Below are 24,601 nucleotides of genomic sequence, written 5' to 3' on the forward strand. Positions count from 1 at the left end.
GGGAGAGGAAAACCAATTATAATACTACTTACTGTAGAATAGGTTTGGTGAAATATAGCAGTGTTCAGTGTCATGTTTAACGTAAGCTCTGTAGAAAGACAATGCAAAAAAGTAATTTTTATTACGTAGTTACAAATGCTCTTTTAGGTGCTTAAATTGTGCTTATTGTATATACTCAGTGACATTAAAAAGTATTCATATCTGCATTAATTTGTAAGCATTTGTTAAATAAACAATTGTTAGTTCAGACTTCATTATATATTCAGACTTGGTATTCATTTTAGAACTCAGTAGTGTGTTTTGATGTTAGATATAAGAACAGAGAAACAAGGCAATTCATCTCCCTTACCGCCTTTTCATTTTCATGTACGAAGCTTGTTTAAATCCTTTAGGGAGAAAAATGAGTTTAACCCAATTTTTGTGAGGTGTTTCTGTAAATAAAATTATTTTGCTTAACTTCAAAGCCTGAGTAGACTTAAAAACCCTCATTTTTGTATACATTGTTTTAGATAATATATTACTGTTATGCTTAAGGAATGGTGTAAGTAATGATGGAAACATCTTTGATCTGCCTAGATTTTTAAGAAATCAGATTATTTGAGATGGGAAGCACAGCCTGGAGTAAAAGGAGAGAAATGGATGGTTACCGTATCTTGATTTCAGAGAATGATCACATTTACCTTTTTTCCTGTCCCAGTTTTAGGAAGTCCTATATTGACTAAGCTAGCTTCCCAGAAAAGATTCAAAGCCTTTCTCCTGCAGCCTGTATGTAGGAGATAAGCCTTTGAAATGCTATGAAAAAGTGTAAACAAATAAAGACTTCTTAAAAGAAAGCAAGTTCTAAAATGACAGTCTATCTTTTTTCCTAGTTATGTATTCACATGAACTTTGGTAAATAGGTACTCATTAAAGAGTGACTTGCAGCAAGTCTTATATGCCTGGATCCATATTGGGAAATGAAGAGAGAGAAAATGAAGTATGCTAAATGTCCTTCTTGCATTTCTTTGGTAATTTAACTCTTCCAGTATTTGCATGAATGTAAGATGGTTTAATCGTTACCAACAGGTACAGGAAGATGCTTGCTTACATTTACAGGACCCAATTAGTTGCAGCTATTGGTAATCAGTAGCTTACAATGATGCAACATTTGGACAAAACAGAATTCTGTAATATCACCAAGTCCCTAGGAGGGATTACTGCTGATCAGGATTAAGATGAACATATGGAGCAGTGGAAAATGACTTGTTCTTTACTCGTTCAGTTCACTAAGGCTGCCAAGTCATTTTTGAAAGCCAGCAAATATACTTACCTTGGTTTGTGTGCTTTTATGCTTTTCATGTTGTTTTTGCTTTTCATTTGAGAAGCATCACTTCTTTAGCTAAAGACTGTAATAAATGTATTTGCTTAAAAATAGAAATGTTTAAAAATTACTTCCTTTGTTTTACAGAACACTTCACCTGCATTATAAAGGTGCTTTTCACTTTATTGTATACTCAAGCCTTGGCAGCACTTTCTGTTAAATGTAGTGCTGAAGATAGAATGGCATGGAAACAGTCAGGAGCTCTCAAAAAGGTTGGTTACGTTATTAAAACATTTATGAACTTTTGCTTATGTATTTCTGGTAGAAGTGTAACACTTGTCTCTACTTATATCTAATCTGCATATAATAATTTGCTTCTCCTTCACAGAAATCCAGTATTTTGTTTCTGCATGTGCTATTTTTGCAGGCTTTGCAGGTTTTAGGAAAAGCTGCTAGTTCCAGAACTAAATTTCAGATATGAGAATATAACTATTTAGTATCACTCTTGAGTTCGTTACAATGGTGTGCAGTAAAGGTAGTATTATTTCCAGTGAAACTGAAGCCTTACTAGGCTTCAATGTATTGATTTAATGCATTCCTTTACAGAACAGGTAGGCAAGTAAGCTTGCTGCTAGAAAAATACTTAGTCTTTTTCCTGTTTATTCATGCTATTCATGGCTAGCCATGCACATTTTTCTGAATTTGCAGTCCAGAGTGCTCTTATGAGGAAGAGGCAGAGAGGAATTTAGGAAATTTCTAAACCAGACAGGTAAATATTTCCCTATCACGTGCTTGCCTTTTGATAGCATTTGCAAGTATAGTGACGTTGAGCTGATTGAATGCCAGTTGCTACCAAAAGATACGGTTCCCTTAGCCATCCTACACATCTCACACTTTGTCATGCACTGGCGCTGTCATTCACTTCAGTTAGTTTTCTGCTCCATGGATTGATTGCCCAGAAGGTGAGAAGAGTGCCAGTGCAGACCAAGAGAAAGGATGGAAGCGTTGGGGCCAGGAGAGGATATGGGAACAGGAATATCCCTTTATACAACAGTTGGCTCTTAGATTATGTTGGCTGTGTAACAGAAGACACACTGAGAAACACGACCTGCTTTTCACATTTAAGTCCTATTTGGTGTACTGGTCTGTCACTACCCCCAAGGTACTAAGTAAAAATTATCTGCTGACCAAACTGCTGCTATGCAGAACTTTTTTCCAGACTTGCATTAAGCATTTGAGATCACAAATGCAATACTGCATTTTGTTAGCTCTCCCTTCACCCCCTTCTTTCAATACCTTGTCATATTAGAATTTCAAGAACACCTGCTTGAAAACATTGGTAATGTTGCTGGTGAGATTTTATTGCTGGATCTTCTGGGGCTGGGGAGGAGGTTACATTTTTCTTTTTACTTCAGTGACTCCCAAATGATAGATTATTTTGCAGTTTTAAATTCTTGGTAGAAGGCATAAGAATATATTAAAGTGTTACCAGTTTATATTCTCTCGTAGTCCACGGACTGCCTTTTTGTTAGTAGCAGAAGTTGGGATTTATCTGAACATGCACTTAAAATGCTTAATTTGTTTACAGTTAGAGATTTTATTGTGTGAAAGTAGACTTAGGGCATGTGGTAGGTAGGCTTGCTACCTATTTAGTACTAAGTTGTTTTCTTATAGAAGCATAAAAGCATTTGCAGAACACAAAGGGTATTTGTGCTTTAGGCTTACAAATAATGATAATGTCTCAGATAATGGATTTTTGAAGTAGCTATTTCTTTTGATATTAAAGACAGCATTTTAGTAGAATTTTCACTAGCATACTTGTCTTTGGATATTAAGGCTGAGTGGAAAATGGTAGTCTTTTAAACAGTATGTTACGGTTAATGGATGCTGTTATCTAGTGTAGTTCAACTAACCCAAACTTTATCAGTTTGAGAATTTTGCCTCTTCTCCTGTGAGAAGCCCATTGGAAGCTGACAGTTTTCCAAGTGGGAGAGCAAAGAGGAGGTAAATAAGGACAGTGTTCCGTGCCACATAAGCACTGTACTGAGAGCATCTCTCTCTCTCTTGGAAACATCCTCTTCCTTCCTCTTGTCTGTCTTGTGTAGATCATCTGTGTACAGAGGTCCAAGTTCTGATAGCAGCTTGGCTGTATGTGCTTAGGTTGATCTCTACATTATTCTCAACCCTTCAGGGACTCCTACTCTTTTTTTTTTGGGTTTCCATCTCAAGTGTTTTGCAGCTTTGCAGAAGTCCCACACTGAGCTTGTCCTTCCTCAGATGTATTTCCAGTTTCTTTCCCTCCTCCTCACCCAGCATAATGCTGCCTGGACCCCGTGTGTTCAAGAGAATTTTGTGCACCGAGGGCTGGTCAGTGGTAATCACACAGATCCCACTTCCGCTCTCCCAGCAGTTCTGCAGCCCATCTCTTCTTTCAGCCTCCACTTTCTTGCTAGTGCCTAGAAGCAGACATGAGCTTAGCCTTAGTCCTCAAGTGAACTCTTTTGCTTTGCTTGTGACAAGGGAAGTCAGTTTTTGTTTAGAAATCCAACTTCTTTCTTCAAAGTTTCTTGAGGACCTAATGGTTTTAAATGTATGGTTCAGGCTGTCTTTTTTTTACATGCTGACAATACTGACATTTTGATCCTAGGATGACTACACAGATCATGCCTTACTTAACTTTTTTATTTTGTGGATAATGCCAAGTGAATCTTTGTTTGGTGTTCTAGACATCAAACTTGAGCTGAAGTCTTGCCTCTGTGTTACTGACAAGCGATCAAGCAACCAACACAGCTCAAAATACATATCCAATCGTGTTTTCCCTGGAAATAATCTTTTATGACTTAGCAGTATTCCCATAGTTATTTTTCTTATTTCTGTTTCTGATGGCTTTCCATATTTGTTGCCTTTGAATGATGTTGCACAAAGTTAAGTGGCTAGTCTTTCCACTAAATAATTTTTCCCATCTCTAGTAGATACAGTTCATTCCAAACCCAGCGCTCCATTTTCTCATAGACTCGTTTCAATTTACAAAAGATGGCAGGTGTTCTGTAACTCACTCTGGTTGGTGCATTTTAGAAAATAATATTTTTTTGTTAAAATTAATTTTATTCAAATTCTGTCAAAACACAATGTGTCCATAAAGCAATTTTTCCTAACCTTAAACATTTTTTATACTCACACCCAAAAATGGGAAACGCACAGGAAAGTGTTTTCATATAATTCAGTTAAGGACATAAGTACTTTAACTAGCAATTCACATTTCACTGTATGAGCTAAATGTGTTCCCCTTCTGTAGAATTAGATTTTCAATTTTTTTAAACATGCATCTTTAAGTCAAAATTCATGTGTTGATTAAAAGGAAACGTACTTCATCGCTGTTACTTCTGCAGAAAATTTGCTCCTTTTTGTGACTTGTGTATTTTTTTCTCCTTATTTTCAGAATACATCCGGTGGAGAAAAATCTTGGGAAGTATTGCTGGGTCATGTGGTTAGTGAGCTGTCTAAGGGGAAGATATTCGAAGAAGGAGAGACTGAAGAATTAACAGTGGTATTGGCAAACCTCTTGGAAATGTATACAGCGTATCCCCCTTTCCATCTCTCATTTAATTCTTTCAGCCTAGTTGTTATAATGAGTTTTCTCTGATCTTGCTAAAGATTGCAGTACAACTCTTATTTTCTGGATCAAAGCACATCCCCTTGGGACAGTTTGCCTGTGCAAATCTTTCTTTTAGTAATACCATATAGGGACAATGCTGAGAAAGTTATCAACAAATATTTCTTATAATTGTGTTTTCTAATCATGTGTACAAAAGGCCTTTCAGAAACTTTGAAAACTGAATATTTAAGTAGAAAAAATATGGGGGGGTGGTGAGAATTGAGGTGGGGGTGTGGAAAAACAAAATTATTTCAGATTATTAGTGAAATGCCAGCCTTTGGAACTTATGTTTCTTTAATGCACTCTGTTTAAGGTGTCCTTAAATAACGTTTGGTTAATACTGGAGTTTCTTTCATAGGAGACAGCTTATCCGGGGCAGAATATAGTAATTGCTTTCTTCCCCTCTAGGTAAATCCTGATTCTGTAGAGTGCTATCTGCAACAGTTCTGCCTACCTTTCCTCAGGATCACCAGCCTTCTTCAACACCATCTTTTTGGAGGGGATTTACCTAGCTGCCAGGTACAGGCTGGAAGGTGCACACTCACATTTAAAAGCTAGAAATTTTGAAAACAAACAAACAAACAAAACCTTCAAAGGTTGTTTTTTTGTTTGTTTTTTTCCCATGGTATATATTTTCTCTCCTGAGTGTTTTTTTTTTAATCATATTTTCTAGCATTCCTCTGCAGCACTGCGTCATTGTTTCTCTTATAAATCTTTTTTTGTCAATTTCCCTGAAAAACAATGTGTATTAAAAAAACATCAAATACATATTTATTTTATCAGGTCATACTTACCTGTCTATAAAATACCAACATAGTTTTAAAGCTTGTACTGCATTTGCAGAGATTACATAATTTCCACACAGATTGGACTTCAGTCCTGAGTTTGCTTAATGTCTGTTAATATTTGGGACTTTATTCTTAGAGACTTCATATCAGCATACAATTATGTTTAAGCTCCATACATTTTAAGCTGATTCAAATAGAGTTTGCTGCAGATCTTCCCTGCTTCCTTGCATCATAATTCTCATACCTGAAACTGATAGGAGCCATTTTGGGTTTTATTGTGTGATGGTTGTTTGTTTTTATTTTCTGACCAGTTTTATTTTGAGAACCTAATCTGAGGTAATTTGAAGACATGGATTCTTTTCTCTGTGTGAAGATGTTCTAGCACAATGATGCTAATATCTTTACAGTTGTTATTGGAATAGACACGTTTTTATGTGAACTATATATAGTTTAATAAACTATAGAAATTCAAAGCATAGGTATTAATTAAAAACTTCTGCTTTTGTATCAAAAGGAAGATGAAGAATTCACAGTTCTTGCAAGCTGCCTAGGTCTGTTACCATCTTTTCAGTCTTCTGATCAATTCACCAGTGCCTCTTGTCTCAACTGGCCAGTGCCAGCATTTGACATGATATCACAGTGGTGCTCAGAATTGGCTTCATTTGCAGACAGACATCCAGACCAAGTAAAGGTATGTAGCAAAATTACTTTCAAAACGGTGCTAATGTAGGAGCAGTTTTTGCTTGTTTCACTGTGTACGTCCTCTCCTTTTGGATAAGGATCTCAGAACCTGGCTTATAAATGAGAGAGGAATTGTAATCAGAAATGTTAGTGGATATAGACATAAAAAGAAGATGCATGTCAACACTTTAAGTCCACCTCTCCTAAGTTAATGGTGTTAAAAAGCAGGGCAGACGCTTTCCTGGCTCTGCAAAGTGTGTCTGTCTCTTAATGTTTTGCGGATGTAAATTATGGTGTTGCAAATGAAAATTTGAATACTAAGATGAACCTTAAAATACAGTTGCTGCCAATTGATAGGCATTTGAGAGAGATTGCAGTGAAACTGATGTTCTTTTCATGATTGAAAAGGGACAGGTGCTATTCTTGTGAAGAAAGATCCCATCTGACCCTTATGCCCATCAATTATAAAGCCAGTAAGATAAAGTAGGTTGAAGCAAAACACAGAAGTGTCTTTAAAAATAGATAGATAAATTGGACAGCATTTTCAAGAGCAGAAGAGAACAGTTAGGCCTGAAACCAGTATTTACATAGTGCCTGGTTTTCCAAAAATTTTCGAGTGCTGATCAGTTCTTAATGACCTCAAAATGCACAGCAGTTTTGAAAATCAGGCAGATGTCTTCATGTAACAGTTACATAGCCTAACTTCCTTCTGTTCTGTTTTGGAGAGTTTGTCTAAATTTTATTTAAGAGACAGCTTTTATAATCATTGCCAGGGTTTGGCAGTGGTGTGTTGGAAGTTTGAGATAAATTTTTGATGCAGATAGTGAGCAGCAGTCTTCCCCATAGGCCAATCTCAATCCTCTTTGCTTTAGTGATGAAGGTTTTTTTTTCACTTAGTGTCATGTTTAGAAAATCCTATGAAAAAGCTTAACTCTCCTTTTTTAACTGTTACAAAAGTGACCACAAAGAGGGTGTTCACCAAAGCTAGGCAACTGTTGCAAGACACTTCTGAATTTGTCAAATAGAGAAGAATTGAGAGATTTTTAAATGGCATGCTTCCTTTCTTTGGTATTCTTTTCTTAGTTCTGAATAAATTAATGTGTAGAACTCATAGATTGTTCTTATCTTCCTTCTAGGCTTTGCTTATCCAGGAACCTAAGTGGGACTTGCCACGCCTCCTTCAGTTGCCTGAGAATTATAATACCATTTTTCAGTATTATCACAGAAAGACTTGTACTGTTTGTACCAAGGTTCCTAAAGATCCTGCTGTTTGTCTAGTTTGTGGTACTTTTGTATGTTTGAAAGGACTGTGCTGCAAACAACAGAGTTACTGTGAATGTGTACTGGTAAGAGAAAGAATTCCAGTTCTGTAATAGATTCTTACACTGATAGATGATTTTTAACTCCATCACTTAGTCTGGATGTTTTTAGTATAAAAACGTGTTTGTATAATGTTTATTGCTCGTTTCTGATAGATGGACCTAGACTGGATTCTGAAGAGCAACTTTATTAACCTTTTTAAGCCCCTGGCCCTATTTGCCTCTTTGAAAAACTCTTAGAAAGCCACTGTGGGCTATGTTGACACATTGTTTTCATGCACAACCTATTGGAATTTGTCTGCATCCAGAATGCTTATATATCATTTTAGTTTTCCTCTGTTTTGTTGCCTTGATTTCTGTGTACATAAGAATATCAATGTATGTTTGTATTTTTTCTTTCATGGAACGTTTTCTGATACCTGACCATCTACTAGTGATCTACAGACTATAGCTAAACAAGCATCATTTTAAGGCCTTCAACTTCAATTCAGCAGCAAATTTTTCTAGTCAGCTTATATTTAAGTTCCTTTAGGAACCTGAGTTGGACCGCATCTAGTATCACTTTCCTGTCCATGAATAAGGTTTGCTTTGAGAGCTGTTCTGTTTCCTGTCATAGAACAGTTATTAGAAGATTGAAACTACATGGGCTTCACAAAACTGAGGGGAAATTTCTTGGGGAGCTATTTACAAATGGGACATAAAATCAAACCCAAAGAAGTTCCATACGGATCTTGGACCTTTCCAAAATTCTTTGCGCTCACCTTTCTCTTTTTTCTACTGCTATTATAGTGGAAGAATGAGAGGTGAGCAAAATTTAAAATGTAAATGTAAATAACAGTTAAGGTGTCAGCTTCATGCAAACAAAGTTATAAAGAAAAATAATTAAATACATTTAAATAATTACGTAAGATTTTAGTCAGTGGGGTTACAGCCTCTAATTGTTGTAATACTATATGGAAAACCACAGATTTTTTTATTGACAAAATGAATTGATTGTAAATGCCACAATCTGTATTAACTAGTAGTGAATGACCTATTGAAGCAAGCAGGAATTAATTTTAAAAATTATTAGTTTTGTAGAGCTGTAGACTAGGTCTGTGAGTGTGGATAGAGAAAGCAAATGTTCATCTGCAGACACCATTGTAAAAGAGGAAATGGTAATTTTTTTCTGAATACTTATTCTTGCCATCTGTGCAAAATATTTGCTCGTGCTATACAGCAACAAATACAAAATATTGTTGAGAATATGTTTGCTCATTTTTCTTAGGTAATTTGACAGGATAAAGAGCATCTTTCCTTTTTTAATCAGACAACCATTTTTGTATGCTGAAGTTGTTATGGCGGCACAAGACATGGACTTCTAGTTTGCTTCGAGAATTTGGGGGCAGGCTATACTTTGTCAGGCTGTTCCTTAGTAAATAATGTGTGTATGTTATTTCAAGGAAAACTAGTTACTATTTGGAAAATATTTTTGTTATAAAACTGACAGTCACTAACTGAATCTTTGTACTCTTCCTTTTCTACTCCCATAATATTACAGCATTCTCAAAACTGTGGAGCCGGGACAGGAATATTTCTTTTGATTAATGCATCTGTAATCATCATCATACGAGGTCATCGTTTCTGCCTTTGGGGTTCTGTTTATCTAGATGCACATGGTGAAGAAGACAGAGATCTTAGGTAATGTTTTAATTACAAGTGTTTTATTGTTGCTGCTCTGTGTATTATCAACTTTATATAATGCAATATCTGCAGTAACAGATAAAAATGCCTACCTTCCTTGAGGGAAAAACTCCCATTTTCTGCAAGTTAGACTGATCTTGGTTTTGGAGGCCCAAATCATGTGTAATAATGAACAGAGTAATTGTGTAATCATGAACATGTACTCATGAACAGAGTTAGATGTATCAAGTGCCCACCCAGCAGGATTCAATTCTGAATGTTCCAGCGGGAAATACGTCTCTCTCAAATATGAAAATTGTTGTTTGGCCTTCAATCAAACAAAGCAGTTGGTTTCCAATGTAGGAAAGCTACACATACCTGAAAGAACAATAATTGTTCTCTGGATTCTGCTATCCAGGAGGGAAAAGGGAAAGTACCAGCAGCTATTTTACTAAAAACAAAACCAACAGCCCCTTCACCAATAAGAATGTGTGCTTCCACTGGGGAAAAAAATATATACAAATATCCCACGTTATTTATATTAATAATGAAACTTTTCCATTTATTTGGTGTATTAACCATTATTGTTGTTTTTTTAACAGGCGTGGTAAACCTCTCTACATATGCAAAGAAAGATACAAAGTGCTTGAGCAACAGTGGGTGTCTCATACTTTTGATCATATCAATAAAAGATGGGGGCCACATTATAATGGCTTGTAAATCATCATCTTCACACCATATCGCTGTTACCATGAATGAATGCATCTTGACTGACAATAGCTTTAAATGAATGGGAGTTCAGCTCTTTGGCTTGGGGTGGAGTGGGGTATGGGCATAAAAGGGAAATGGAACTTGGTCAACATGTGAAATTTTTGCATAATATGCTGCTGTTGCTATTAAATAATGATACAACAATTTGAAATTAAATCCTCAAAATGGTGTGAGCAATGATTGCACTCAGTAGTCCATTTTTCTTTTGTGTTTTTTTTAAGTCCAATATTGTTAAGAAGCACAAGTTTTACTTACCATTGTTAGAGGCTCCAGTGCTACCTGTCAAGTTTTAATTTTTCTCTGCGTGGAGTTGAGTTTTTAGCAATTTTTGCTGAAACTGTATATGTGTACTACATCTACTAAATATGTTGGATAAATTTTCTTTGCCTTTCTTGTGTTGGTTTGAGGTTTTTGCTTAATATGCATTTGTAATTAGACATGAATTGTAAAATGATTGTGAGACTGCATGATAACAATTTGTCTGAAAGTTGAATTTTAAAGAATATTTCACTTACCACAAGAGGTCTATCAAAATATTTCAGGCATTACTGAAAACTTATGCTTTCTCAGGAATTTCATAGATTTCGTTTCCTCCATAAAACACATGAAATAGCTGTAAATTAGGTAGCTTATTGTTCTTAATGTAATCCAGAACACACATTCATTCTTTTTTCTCTTCCAGAGATGAGATTTTTTTTCCATATTAATTGAATAAACTGTTAGTGATAACACATACAGAAATTGCTGTATATAGAGAATTTGTATGGCACCCAACATGGAGATCCCAGTTATAGGTGTAATAACCATAAGCCTGCCTGCTCCTACAAACTAGATGTATGTTTCAGAATGATTGGTTTGGAAATGTGCAGGCTATTCTACAAATGAAACATAATTTTGTATCTTTCCTGCCACTTCAGGAGGTTCTTCCATATTGTATTTGTTCAGAGTAATCACTGTTCTTTCTGCTTGGTTTCCTAAAAAAGGAAAACAAACAAACAAAAAAAAGAGAGGTAGCCTATGTAAACAACCAATGTGTGTGCAGCCTCACTGGAAGAATGCCAAACCAGTTCATGTTTAGAGGTCTAAAAAAATAAATAAATCATGAGAACAGGCATGAATGGGCTAAACCCCACACTGTGTAAGTAGGCAGGAAAGATCACAGTTAAAATAATGATATGTAATATATCGCCACTAATGTTTTTCACAGGTGTTGGACAATATTGGTTATTTCAGTACTACCTAGCACTTTCTGGTAGTTTTGACTTTCATAGCTTGCGTGTAAAATAAAATTTATATGTGTAAAATAAAAACACCTTATGATAAAACCACATATACAATGAAAACAGTTCCCCAGTGGAAGTCATTATCTAGTGAAAAGTGTATAGGGGAAATAAAATGACTGTATAGCAATCAAGGAGAATGGACAGAAGGAGAAGTGAGTAAATACAATGAGTTTTTCTGGATACCTGCAATTCAAAAACCCCACAATAATGGATGCTGTTTTTTATACAGACATATAAATATATATATATATTTCAAAAGTATTACAGTACTTCCTGTAAGATTAGAATTACTCTTTCACTAACTAAACAGCTATGTCTTTTCCAAAATATTACTTTTTTGATACTGTATCATAAGTTCTGCCTGTAATATTTTTGCATTGCTCATTATGAATATCAGGCCATTTTGTAAGTGTGGTTGAAGAGCAAAAAGATTCTTTACGTCTCCAGCATAACATTATTACAGGGCTCATGAACTTGAGTAATCTGTAGTTTGAAGCTCCAATGTTATATTTACAAGAGATAACGTATCCAGAATTTGATTACTGTGTTCTATTTGAAATGGAACGTTCTCTGGTTGTGCATATGGATGTGAAGTAAAGCTATTAGCCTTAACTTTAACATTTGGGTATTTCATAGTGTTTATTTTAGTACTGGTGAATTAGTCACCAGTCAGTTAAAAAACACAAAAAAATTACTTTGTTGAAAATTGTACTTGAATATCCTTGCATGCTGCTAAACAAGAATTTTGATTTCCCCCATTACTTTTTTTATCCTACTTTATTAAGCTAACCTTGAAAAATAACAGGTCCAAACTAGAGTGGCGTGTGTGTATTACTCAAATGTTCTGGTGTGATATCCTGTATGAATGATCATTTAAGTACAGTACATTACTGTAGAATCTAAGTCAACCTTTAAAATGCATCAGAGGACTACAAAACTAGGAATACAGTAATCGACGTTGTAAGATATGTTAATAAAAGTCTACTGTCAATCTGTGTGTTGGTGAAATTTTTTCTATCCACCCTAGTCATCCAAAATACAATCATTACTGAATTCCACGCAATAGCCAGGCAGTTCTTTAAATGTTAAAAATTTAACCATGCAAAGTACTTTCCATAAAGAACAATTCTGGTATTTTTTTCTTTGTTACTTACATACAGTTGTGTATGATTAATAATTTGGATTATTTTATATTGCTTATAACTACACCACTACAGTTGTACTTACTTTTATGCCTGCTATTACATTGTTGCTGCTGCAAAGTGCTAACATTAAAATGCTGAGTTAAGAAACTGTCCTGGGAAAACGATGCTTGATCTTCTGTCAAATCTGCTTCTGAAATAACTTTTACTGCAAAATTTTGAATGGATATATTTGTTTATTAAACTTTTCCTTTTCTTTTGACCTTTGACACACTTGGTGAAGCAGTCTTGATTGTTACTACCTTTGCATAAATAGCATTGGTTTTTAGTGGTGGCCTGAAATTTTCAGTGAAGATTTTCACCACCTCTGCAATAGGAATCTTGCATAACTCACTGTATTGCACAAGCAAATGGCATTTTTCCTTCAAAAAGTGCTTGTTTTGCTCCAGTATCCAACAATTGTTTTTTTTCTTTTGGAAATTTTACTTTTGGAATCCCATGAGATCAGTCTGTGCTGTGTGTATATAGCTGCCAGAGGAGACAGTAAATTACTGTGCAGATCTGTATAAGATTTAGATGTAATTTTCATCTAAACCAGATTCTGCAGTCCTGCTTTGCACTCCGTATTTTCAGAGGTGAGGCTAATGATGAATGGAGGCTGTCTGAGCATTAACCTCAATAAGAATGAAGTGATGCTGTGTGCAGAGTAGGAAAACCACAGGAGTGGGCTGACCCAGTGTATGGAGGGGTTCACAGCTCTCTATTAAATCAACTCCCAGGGATGATGGAGTGCATGCAATACGAGGAAGCTGGCTGTGTGACAGTTCTCTGTTACATGGATTATTCACTGCAGTAAGTGAGATCCGCACTGTTGGTTTGAAAACCCATGCTACAGGAATGCCTTCTGGCAGGGAATAGTGCTCTGAGCACCCAGTCATGTTTTCTTGGACAGGCAGTTGTTTGCCTGCACAGGTGCTGTTATGCTGACAAGAACCCCAACTGCTGCAAGTCCAGCCTTGGGACTTGCTGCTTCTGCCAGTATAAGGTCCTGTCACTGCAGCTGTAATCCTGCTAGGATGTACTAGCTATTAGTTTCTGCAGATGAATGTGGTTAAGTAGGAAAAGTGTATTCTCGGTGAAGTCAAACACTTCATGAATTCTTAGTTGTGTAAACAGGCAAAATGTTTTAGTAAACTAAAGATTCCTTTTAATTGGTAAGTTTTTAGATTCTTCTTAATACTCTATCATTTGTAGTTTCTCATCATTAAGACTATTCAGGAAATTTAATGCGGCATGCTTCAAATGCTGTGCTTCTTTGAAATATTATTGAGAAAACACAATTCAATCTTGTTAAATAAATGACAGTTTTAAAAGCTAATCTTACTACCCAAACCCACGATTTTTGCAATGTGTGCTTATGCAAGGTACAGGAAAAAATATGTTTGAAAAGCGTTTTAAGTTTAGCTTTGAGTCCCACTTAGAATGTTTCAAAATGAGCCTCTATAAAAATACCATAATTTAAAAAGCCATTTCCTGTAATTCTGTTACTTGATGTAGAACAGGCTTGTCTCTTAATTTGTGAAAACAGGAGCTGGTTCCATGGAAACCCCTCACATCATTGAGTGGTTTACTACCCAATAAGCAATTTATTATTCCTTTTGTCTTTATCCCTAGTATGTACCACGTGGGTGGTAGACATTTCCACTTCTATTGAGTAGGGAAACAAATGTTTTAAGGACTGGAGCTGAAGTACTTTTTTTTTTTTCCCCTTCCATTACTTAGCATCACGGAGCAGGAATTTTCTAGGAGAAAAATTTCACCGTAGAGTTGAGTTCCCTTAGTCAATTACTTATGCTGTTTATAATTTATGTATATTTTAGCTATCTGAATTGCTTACAGCTCTTCTTGTCTAACACATTTCTCATCGCAGGATTTCTTTCAACTTTTACTAAGCTACTCACAAATAAAGTAGATAATGTACCTTTGTCTGGTTTTCAGGTGTCAAGGAATATTTTTTGCACCTGACCTACTATCAACAAAGGATTATAAATATGCACGTAGGACTTCAGTGAGCAATGGTCCTTTCATGCTTTGTTCTGTTTCCATGCTTTTTTTTTTTTGTTTTCATGGTTTATTGCCTCCAATCTCAAATGTTGCCCCTTCCCACAGAGAGATTTTGGCAGTAAATAAAATCACCGTAAAGTTAAAATTGGTTTGTTTCCCACAGCCAACCATGACTCTAGATATACTGATCTCTCTTCAATACCTCTACATTTTTTTTTCTGCTAGAATCTGCTATTACAAGAAACAAACATTCTGAGAGTCAAAGATGCTTATTATGTTTCATGAGTCTGACACTCTATTTGTACAATTGATACTTTACAGCACATGATTGGTGTCAGTCAAATAACCTTCAGACACTTAGCTACTCAGAAATGGCTTATACTTTCATTTTATCCCTTTTATCCCTTATCAGATTACTTTTTTTAGTCAAATGCCTGATAATAGCAACACTTCATAATGAAAATAAACCATTCACCTTATACAAAGAAAAGAGTATTTTAAAAAAAAAAAAGTAAATGGGCCTTATTAGTCTGTCAGTGAAATATCTATCACTGTTTAAATTGTGGGCAGAATTAGTGAATATTACTCATATGATATGATTTTACAAGTCTCATCAGTCTAAAGAAGAAATCCGAAACAATCTCAAGCTCAGTTATTTCAGTAATGCTCCTCTGTATGAGTGTATTTCCAAGGATGCTGCACATCTGTTGTATCTGGTCCTCAAAAAAGTACGTCAAAAGACATGTTACATTGGTGAATACCAACAAGGTGGTTCCCCTGGCAACAATAAATAGAAAAAAGCTAAGCCCATTCAAATGATCTACCTTTGTAAGCATGTGGCAGCATCGATGGATGTTGAACGCTGAGGGAACTCATTAGAAAGACACGGTGCTGTAAGAAGAAATGAGGCCAATAAAGAACTGTAGATTTCTCTTACCCAGCATTGCTATTGATTTGAGTCATATGCTGCATAATTATTTGGAATTTGCATAGATTATTTTAAAAATGAAATACTGTCTGATTTTTTTTTTCCTTATGCAGCTTTTTTTCTGTACTATGGAAAAAAAAAAGACAGAGTCTGGGCCTTGGCTTGGTGGGCTGAGAACTGGCAGCTTTTTCTTTCAGGGGCCCCAACTTCTGCAGGCTTCTGAAGCCTGAACCCTGGCTCTGGGACTCTCCCAGGGAGCTATTAGAAACGATAGGACACCACGGTCTCTGCATACTTTATTTTTTTGTCTTATTTGCTCTCAGAAATATAGGAATCCTACTCTTAGGCAGAGACACAGATAAGGAAAAGAAAGTAGCAAGCGGGATGGGGGAATGTTTCTATATGAACAACGTAGGACGTGATCTGGAAAAGGAGGCAAGCACTGATGCAGGCAGCTCTTATCCCAAGTTCTCCCCGTGAGCAAAGCTGAAGGCTGATGGTAAGAAAGGCACATGCAGAACTAGCTGAGCCACAGAGTTTGTTTCTTTTCTCCAAGATGGTGGCAAACCTTGAACGAGGATGCATTTGTGTTTATTTAAAAGCTGAGAAAGGAAAACTGAAGCAGCACCCCCGTGAGCTGGTAGGACAAGACAGTATCACACAATATGCATTGACTTAGATACTTACAATTCAGAGTGCTCTACCCAAACTTGCATAGCCAGCACTCAAACTGTCACAAGATTTTCATGGAAGTAGTAAAGGTTTCAGCAGTGTCCTCAAAGTCTTCAGCAACCGTTTCTCCTCTTTGAGCAAACCTGTTTAATATTATTATTACTTTAACATCTCATTCATCAGTGTTTATGATGTGTGTAGGTTAATGCAACCAAGGATTCTGTTTGTAATCCCAAGTCCATCTCTGGACAAAGAAAAATGCATAGAGAGACAAACAAGTATTTAAAAACCATGAAGTTATGACTTCTAAGGGGAATAACTGTAGTGAATAATGCTTGTGTATATCCACTTAAAGATTATATATTATGTATCAGGGCATCTCCATTTCTTAATTACTGAAAAAGTAGGTTTCATTACAATGATATGTTTTACGATTAAAGTACTTCCATTTATAATCTGTTGGTTACATGACTGACTACCAGTCAGTAATGTATGTCAATTTAAACATTAACAGATTCACACATGCATGAAAAAAACCACACTGAACAATGTGCAGCAGCTGAACACATCCATAGAATATACTTTGGAAAAGCTCATCAGTTAAATACAGCGTTACTATTTACTGTGAAAAAATGTTCCATACCCATTCAATTCTATAGTATTTTATAACATTTCATTTAATAATAGATTTTTGCTTTTTAGCATCTAACCATGGCCACACAAATTAAGAAACTATTTGATTTTTAAAATACAGTCTAAAGAAAGGCTAGGAGTAACACAATCTCCTGCTGAGCTTGCACTAGACCCACAGTATAAGGGGGTCAATCATCACTGCACATGTAATCAGAACCATGACAACAATTAAGAGTTATTCTTTTCTACTGGAGATTTGCAAGCAAAAAAACCCCAGTGGCTGCACTTAAATATGGCTAGTTTCAGTTCAGCTACGGGATAAGCTAAGTTCATGTAAACGAGTTTAGGACTGACAACTCTATTTATTACTGCAAACAGTAACGTTAATAATCTGCTGACAAAGGCAATAAGAAGTGCAGGTACCAGTAAAGGATGACTAAAAATAAACCTATTCATCCTGTGTAACATTACAAAAATGGAAGGATTATGTGTTCTGAAATTTGTTCTTGCTGAAATGGGCTTGTTAGAATTAATATAACATTTTGTTTGGTTTTGATTTGAACTTACATCTCTAGTTGCCTTTTCAAATTCCTTATTAACGTATTTCTGAGATTCATGGATGACTCTACTGACAAGTTGTGAATTCCAGTTTTACTGGAATGAAGCTATTGCAATGAAAATTGCTGCACCGTGGAAAACCGATGTCTGTTGGGAAATCTACCACATGACATGAAGTCTGCAAGCACACCACTCATGTTGCTCCAGTACAGTGTAATTACCCATTGTGACTGTACCCTCATTGTAAACAGGTGTGTTGAACAGTCTGGTAGAGTTTGGAAACATTATTCTAGCTGGCATGCACGTAGCTAGTGTAAAAGGCAGTAAAAAAACCATCATCACCAGAACAAAGCAAGCTGGTAAATTCTAGAGATGGAAAAGGAATAAAAGGAAAAAAGATTAAGATATGGATAACTATGGATGAGCTTTCGTAATAGAGCTCAGAAAGGTCTAGGTTTTATCAGCCAGAAGACTGATAATCAGGGAAGTTTCTGTAGTTCAAAACCAACAAATAAACTATGAGAGAAATCTAGAAATACCCAGAGCTCCTGAATTTTGTAATTCTTGAGAATACTGAGGAAAGATGTAAAGACTATTACATGTAGATGTTATCTTTGCTTGAATATAGCTTGCTTCTTACGCAAGACAATAAAGAACAATGATGTTTTAGAACTTACTGCACAGCTGAAAGGGATGTTTTTGTGTGTTATAACTTCTGTAAACTTAGGGCATGTAGGATAAGGGCATTTGGATCCCCCTTAGACAAGCCTGCTGGCTGTCTGTGAGGGTCAGCCTGACTAGATGCATGAGCTGTCTGTATTACTATTTGTTATTATACTATTTATATAATTCTATACACAGGAGTTTTGCAACTGTGGACAGAGAAAATAATGGCTTGTGATGAAGGTTTTTGTGAACGCCAGTGTACAAGAATTCAACAAAACAGCAGTAATATGAAAAGGAGCATTGCTCAGCAAAGCTTCTTGGAGACTGTCAGATCACCTCAGTTTCTTTCTAATGCTGCCATGGGCTAAATTCAGAGAAAATGCTGATAACCTGTGTTCCTATCTGAATCAAGGTTTGCCTTCGGTTACTTTCAGTTTTGCTAAAGGATTATTTTGTATTAGTTTACTAGAATGTGGATGCAAGAAAAAATGTGCGTGGATAGGATTACAGAGCTCAGAACCCCCTAATCAAGAGAAAGAATTAAAAAAAAAAAGTATTGTCAGAATGATGACAATTCACCGTTAGAAACTATTGGTCTGTTAAAACAAAATTGGTGCAGCAATGGAGAAAGGGAGTGCAGGAAGAATTTTGTGGATATCATTGCTCCTCAGTCTTTAAAGTTTGCATCTTAAATAATTATGAAAAGATGTATCGTGTAAGAGCCTTCCTCTTAATTTTTTATTAAAAATATTACTTATAGACTATTTACTAGCCCAAAGAAATAGAGATGAGAGCTGATACAGCGCTTTCACATTTACAGTTATATTGGACACTGGAATGAGCCAGACCTGACTGAAGTTGATGAATACCGTAGTTGCTCTTTATTCATAACAGAATAATTAGAATGATAGGAATTGTCACCCAAAACACAGACCCTGGGGAAGGCAGAGCTGAACTGCATGTTTTTGACTATGAAAATAGGTCTGCTCAGTTTGTGGATCTCTAAGCATATGAGACAGAAAAAATTAAACACCTTGTGGAAGAAGCAGAGGGTGGTTGCAATTAGCTGGCAAAATGCTTATGCTGAGATTGGTAGGGAAGAGATTGAGCGAGGAGCCCTAGGAACATGCTGTGCTGGCTTGAAAAAAAGGACTGGCATACTGAGAGCAAGTGAAGAGCCTCCTCCTGTTTGTTTTTTGAAACAAGGAAAAGTGTATCAGAGAAACACCTATCCGAATTTCTCCTATTCAGGCAACCAGAAATAATCTGAAAGATATGATCATGACTAAGCCCCAGTACAGCTATCCATAAAGGGCTCAAAGATAAGAGAAAAGCTTTATAAAGCATTTCTTTCACTGGAACAACTTCTCAAAGCACAGAGGGACCTCAGCTCTCAATTTTGGACAGTGCAGCACACACAGCGACGACTAAGGTGTTTAGAAAGCTTCACTGAAATGCAATACTAATTATACATTTATACGGATTTCTTGCTCTAGCTATTTCTTTAAGACCTCACTAAACATCGCTCTTTTACGGTGTTTAATCGACCTTGCCTGAGAGCCCCCGGGCCCTTACCGCGGGCAGCAGCCGTTACCGCTCTGAGGTAATTTCGCGCCGAAGCCTGCGGGGCCTCAGCGCAGCCCCGGCGGGAACGCTCCTCCCGACTCGGAGCGGGGCGGCCCCCGGCTGCTCGCCTGTGCCTTGGAGCACCGCGTCTCCCTTCACCCGTGTGAGGCGAAGCTCGGCTCCTGCCAGCTCCCCAGCCCCGCGGGGCTGCCCCGCCGCGGATGGGGCGGCGGGAACGGGAATCACGCCTCAGCGGAGCCGGGCTTCGAAATGGCGGCCGCCGTTTGCCCTGCAGTGCGCTGGCGTTACGAGTCAGGCTGGGGCTGTCACCTCTCTGAGGTAACTCTGAGGGGGTCTGCGCCGCCAAGGCTCGGACCTGCCGCTGGCATCTTGTTTTTTCCCCGGTGCCCTCAAAAGGTCGCCGCGCTTGTATCCGCCAATCAAATCTGTGGCGGTTGTGCAGATAGCTTGCCCCTGCAGGTCGCTGCCAGCTCTGTCAGTTTTCCAAAGTTTATGTGAAAGCAATACTCGAATAGAAAAACCCTCCGTGGTTTCTACAATGTGAGAAGTAAGTGTGACAGGAGTCAGGCGCATCAGGGCAAAGCCATGAATAACTGAAGAAATGTATACGTTCCCTTAGTACCAAAGTAGGCCTGACTTGCTCTATAGCACTTCTGTGAGTGACCTGCTAATTACTAATGAACCGCGATAAGGTTTGCAAGAACTACAATATCTGATTCCTTTAAATAAATATATGTGTATTTTTCTTCCTCCCTGATACATAGACAGGTACTTTATTAAAGAAAAGGTAACATCTTCAGGCAATACTGCATGCAAATTGAGAACTTATAAAATGTCTTCCTAGTTACTTCTCTAAACATTCTATTCTGTATAAATACTAAATAGTTTTTAGTTTTAATATTTAAAAGCTAATTGTTCACTTCATTCTTCCCTTCAAAATCTCCACTCTGAAATTCCAATTTCATTGGATGGTGAAAACCAAGGATCAGTGTTTTGCCTTGAGATACTTTGAAATAATTAAGTTAAAAACTGTTCATATATGAAGATGTTTAATACTGGTTAAGTGTCAGCAAACCAGATGTAGTTTATGAGGTTTTTCTGGCAAAAGCAGTGAATTGGTTATATCTTAGCTTACTGTTGAGTCTTGTGGAATGTATTCTGAAAATATGTTGAACCTCTTTTTTTTTTTTTAGACCCTTTTTGCACCCCAGAATTAAAGTCCACTTAATTCCTGATATATGATTTCAAACTAATGTATTATTTTTTCTGACGTTATATCCTTTAATCCTTTAGTGTTTATTCAAGTCAATGTAGGTTATTGGCAGTATAGAGTATATTAACTAAAAATAGAAGAGTTCACCCAAGTTCTGTTCCAAAAATAAAAATGTGACTAGCACAAAACAGATCTGTTTTGCTCCCGGGATAATATTTTCATATAGTAGTCTGTCTAGAAGCAAGTTGGTTACAGATTGGTAAAAGCCAGGTCAGACTCTTTTGAAATTAAAGGTCAGTTTAAGTGCAAATGGATCAGCTTGGAAACAGGGAAAAGAAAAACTTTTTCACACTCTTGTGTTGATGCTTGCTGCACATGGTGCTCCGTGCTTAAGCGCCTGTAGGAATATTGTCTGCAGCAATACACGGTTGTGCATTGGAGAGTGAGGATGGCTGTATGATTCCTTCCTCAGAATTGTTTGCTGTCCTGTTGATGTATGTGCACAGTAAGTGATTTTTCCACTATCATTCAAAGAAGAAACGTACCTGTGTTATTGGCTTTATAACTATAGGGATGAGAGATTTAGTGGAGGCGCAGTAGCTGTTCAGTTGCTTTTAGAGCTGCCAGGACCAATTTTGCAGTGTTTTTGCCAAATGCATTCAGAATAAAAAGTTCAGTGGACAAAGACAATGATTCTTGCTGTGCTAATGGCTGGAGCAGCTCGCTAACAAAGGACTCCTGAGTGCAAGCTTGTCCTGAGGAAGAGAAATATTCTGTATTGCAGAAAAACAGGGTCTTTACCAGCCTTCTGCCACAGAGGAAGTGAAGAAGAGAATAAAGAACAAGGTGTTTGTAGACTGTGCAGTGAGTGCTATGAGGGTCCTCAAAGAATGTTTGTGTTCAGGAAAGTGTTTTGAAATACTGAAAATTCTGGCATTGGTTTGCTTTTGTTCTGCTTAAGAAAAATTGTCCAGTGATTTATTTATTTATTTTAACCATAGTTTTAAACTGTCATTTGAACAGCACTTAACGTGATACTGTGTGTTTGTAGCTGTAGCTTCTCTTATGTTAGTTCTTACAAACTTCCCTTTTCTTCATTTCTAGAGGTAAATTCCTGTGATCTAATCCAAGCAAATACAAGAGAGGAGAAAGTGTGATGAGGGGAGAGCCTAAGGATTAGCAAGATAAAAGAAGGGTGAAAAAAAAAACCTCATACAGACCCCAAGCAAACTGGACAGGTGAGTAGTTTATAGTAGTAGGGCATGTATGAGATAAAAACGTCTCGGAATAAGGGAAGAGTTAAAGCTAGCACATGACCTTTTGCATCTTTCATTGCTCCTCCTGCTCTTATAGACACTACTTTATTGGTCAGATTACGAGGAGAAAGTGTAAAGCTGTGGAAAATGTATTGTTGTTTGCTAGTTTAGCACGATGGCTTTATGGTTGATGACAAAGTAGCTGAAATCAATTTTCTTTTCCTCCATCCTGTGCTGATGGTAACATATTGACTGTGGAGGGAGGCGTGAGTGGTACATTGGTGAATGTGCTCAGCATACGTGAGGTAATGGCATAATTACAAGTACCAATTCAGGCAGCTGTTTGTCTAACATTCTGCAAGGACAGTGTATTTTTTGGCTGAGCATGGACCTTTCTCAGCTTACACACAGTTTCCGTGGTTCACAAGAAAATTCCATCTCCGTCTGTCTTCTGCTCATACCACTACTACTGCAGGAACTATTATGAATCATTTACCCCTCCAATTCGCAGAATAATGCTTACATTAAGCCCATCAATTTTTGTGGTAAGCAACCTGAAACATTTAAAAGGGATGTAATTTCCAGGGACTCAGAGTTCTTGGCTGAAAGCTTCAACAATATATTAAGCTGTTAATTTTGCTGAAAAAATTGGTTTGTTTTTAATCTGCAATGAATTATTATGCCCACATTGTGTGTAATAACTGAAAATTATGTATTCTGTAAAGCAGATAGCACCTGTATGAATAAATATACACTTCCTGTCTTTTATTTAGCAGGGTTTTGCTCATTGGAAGCAGGAACTAGTTGTTCAACTTCTTTGTGTCTAAATGTGAGAGGCAGCCATTTGACTGAGATTCAAACCTGGGATTCAATTTGTCTCTTGGATGTTCATACATAAGTACTGACGCAGCTTTCCAGTCCTACTTTTTTTTTTTTTTTTCCTAGGCGGCCCTTCTAGGTCTGAATTTTACTAGTTATACCTAGTTGTATATACCTGTTATACTTGATATTTGTTTAAATTTTTCCTCATCATAGCCCAATTTCAGTTTCTCCTTCTGATCTTCTACATGTACTTTTCTCCTCCTGCTGATTACACTCCTGCTTTGTTTATCATATAATTCAATCTTACAGATCCTTACAGTTTGTTCCCATTATATCAAGTGTCTCTTACTGTGTCTGTGAAGCTCTACATATTTCCACCCCTTCCTATTTTACTTTCCTTGTCTCAGTTTCATGTTTCTCCCCTCCAGTACTTTATCTGATTACCCCAAATTATTTTTTTCCTTTTCTCTGAAGTCTGTGAGTTGTACAGACTTCCTAAGGTCACTGCAAGATGTTACTTACTGTTTCCTCTCAAATACAAACTTTTTATGTCCTACCCACCAAATGTGTAAGAAATGCACTTTGCCTTATTCTTGATTCTATTTTTGTCCTTGTGCTTTGGGTACCCAGAGTAGACTTTCTGGAAATAATACTTGACCAGGTGATAGAACAAGCCAGTGCAGAAGAGAGTCCAGAGCAAGGTATAAGAAAGAACACTAAATTTCAATAGGGGGAAGCTACTTAAGCAGAAGAAGAAAGTTGAGGCTCTCAGTCCCAGTTGCACAGAGGCACCGAGTTGCTTCCCTCATGCAGACTGAGTTTCAGGTATGGCCTTTTCCTCAGAGTTGCCCATCTCTTGGCTCCACATACCGGTCCTGTGTTCTCATTGCTGTGAATTTCAGTCTGAATGTCCAACTTCCATGTTAATGTTCACAGGTCCTGTGTCTCCCGCCCCTAGAATTAGGAACCTGAGTTTCTGAATAGATAAGGTCACTTTCTGAAAGCTATGCTGATCATTAGAGTGTGCTGCACAGCACTGCAAGTATTAATAAGAATTCTGCAGAACATAATACTGAAGAACTAGAAAATTCTCTTGAGAGGAGAAATTGATGTCAATTTTTTCTTTCATCCTGGCAAGGCTTCTTATGTTGGTTGCTACTTTCTAATTGCTATCAGCAGTATCAAAAGACACAAAGTTATGTTAGAGAACTTTCAGCCTTTGCCCAGAAATCATTGATTTCATTCCAGCTGTGCCATATTCAAAGTTAATTGGATGACCCAATTTTAAACCAGAAATACTGTATGAACTTAGAGACTGTATCGGTGCAATTACCAGCTGCTTGAAGAGCACATCTATGGTCTTAGGTACAAAAAAGCTGGAGGCCAAAACACAGCGTTGGAAGCACATTAGCTGCTAATGACTGAAGAGAGGCGACTAGGGGAATGGGAATGTATACAACAGCCATATAATAAAAGTCAGCCATTTCCATTATAGTCAAATTCCACTTTGTAAGAGATTACTGTGAAAATGGTTTAGGGAACTGTGTTCATCGTTAACCCTGCATTGCAGTAAAGCACCATGCTGCTTCTTTCCATGTGCC

General features: G+C 37.0%; 2 protein-coding genes and 1 long non-coding RNA gene across 6 annotated transcripts in view; 2 read left to right on the forward strand and 1 right to left on the reverse strand.

Moving 5' to 3' along the window:
* Nucleotides 1–12,453, forward strand: part of UBR3 (ubiquitin protein ligase E3 component n-recognin 3) — a 104,299-nt gene extending 91,846 nt beyond the window's left edge. For all 3 annotated transcript variants that reach the window (XM_083842449.1, XM_083842450.1, XM_083842451.1), the window contains 7 exons: nt 1,448–1,572; nt 4,740–4,847; nt 5,364–5,474; nt 6,258–6,434; nt 7,561–7,770; nt 9,284–9,423; nt 10,008–12,453. In XM_083842449.1, the coding sequence (XP_083698575.1) occupies nt 1,448–1,572; nt 4,740–4,847; nt 5,364–5,474; nt 6,258–6,434; nt 7,561–7,770; nt 9,284–9,423; nt 10,008–10,125 (989 nt within the window). In that variant the 3' untranslated portion in view covers nt 10,126–12,453. The remainder of the gene's footprint in view (nt 1–1,447; nt 1,573–4,739; nt 4,848–5,363; nt 5,475–6,257; nt 6,435–7,560; nt 7,771–9,283; nt 9,424–10,007) is intronic.
* Nucleotides 10,819–19,830, reverse strand: LOC310901902. Its single transcript, XR_014586275.1, has 2 exons — nt 19,698–19,830; nt 10,819–16,408 (listed from the first exon to the last, which is right to left on the reverse strand). It is a non-coding gene; the product is annotated as an uncharacterized lncRNA (long non-coding RNA).
* MYO3B (myosin IIIB) overlaps nt 16,407–24,601 on the forward strand; it is a gene marked incomplete at its 5' end in the record, with an annotated part of 252,980 nt that continues 244,785 nt past the window's right edge. The window contains 2 exons of one of the 2 annotated variants that reach the window (XM_083842488.1): nt 16,407–20,256; nt 22,027–22,160. Of the gene's footprint in view, nt 20,257–22,026; nt 22,161–24,601 lie in introns of those variants that run through there. The other variant, XM_083842495.1, reaches the window with a different exon arrangement.

This window comes from Anser anser (genome assembly GCF_964211835.1).
Source record: "Anser anser genome assembly, chromosome: 6".
Lineage (NCBI taxonomy): Eukaryota > Metazoa > Chordata > Aves > Anseriformes > Anatidae > Anser > Anser anser.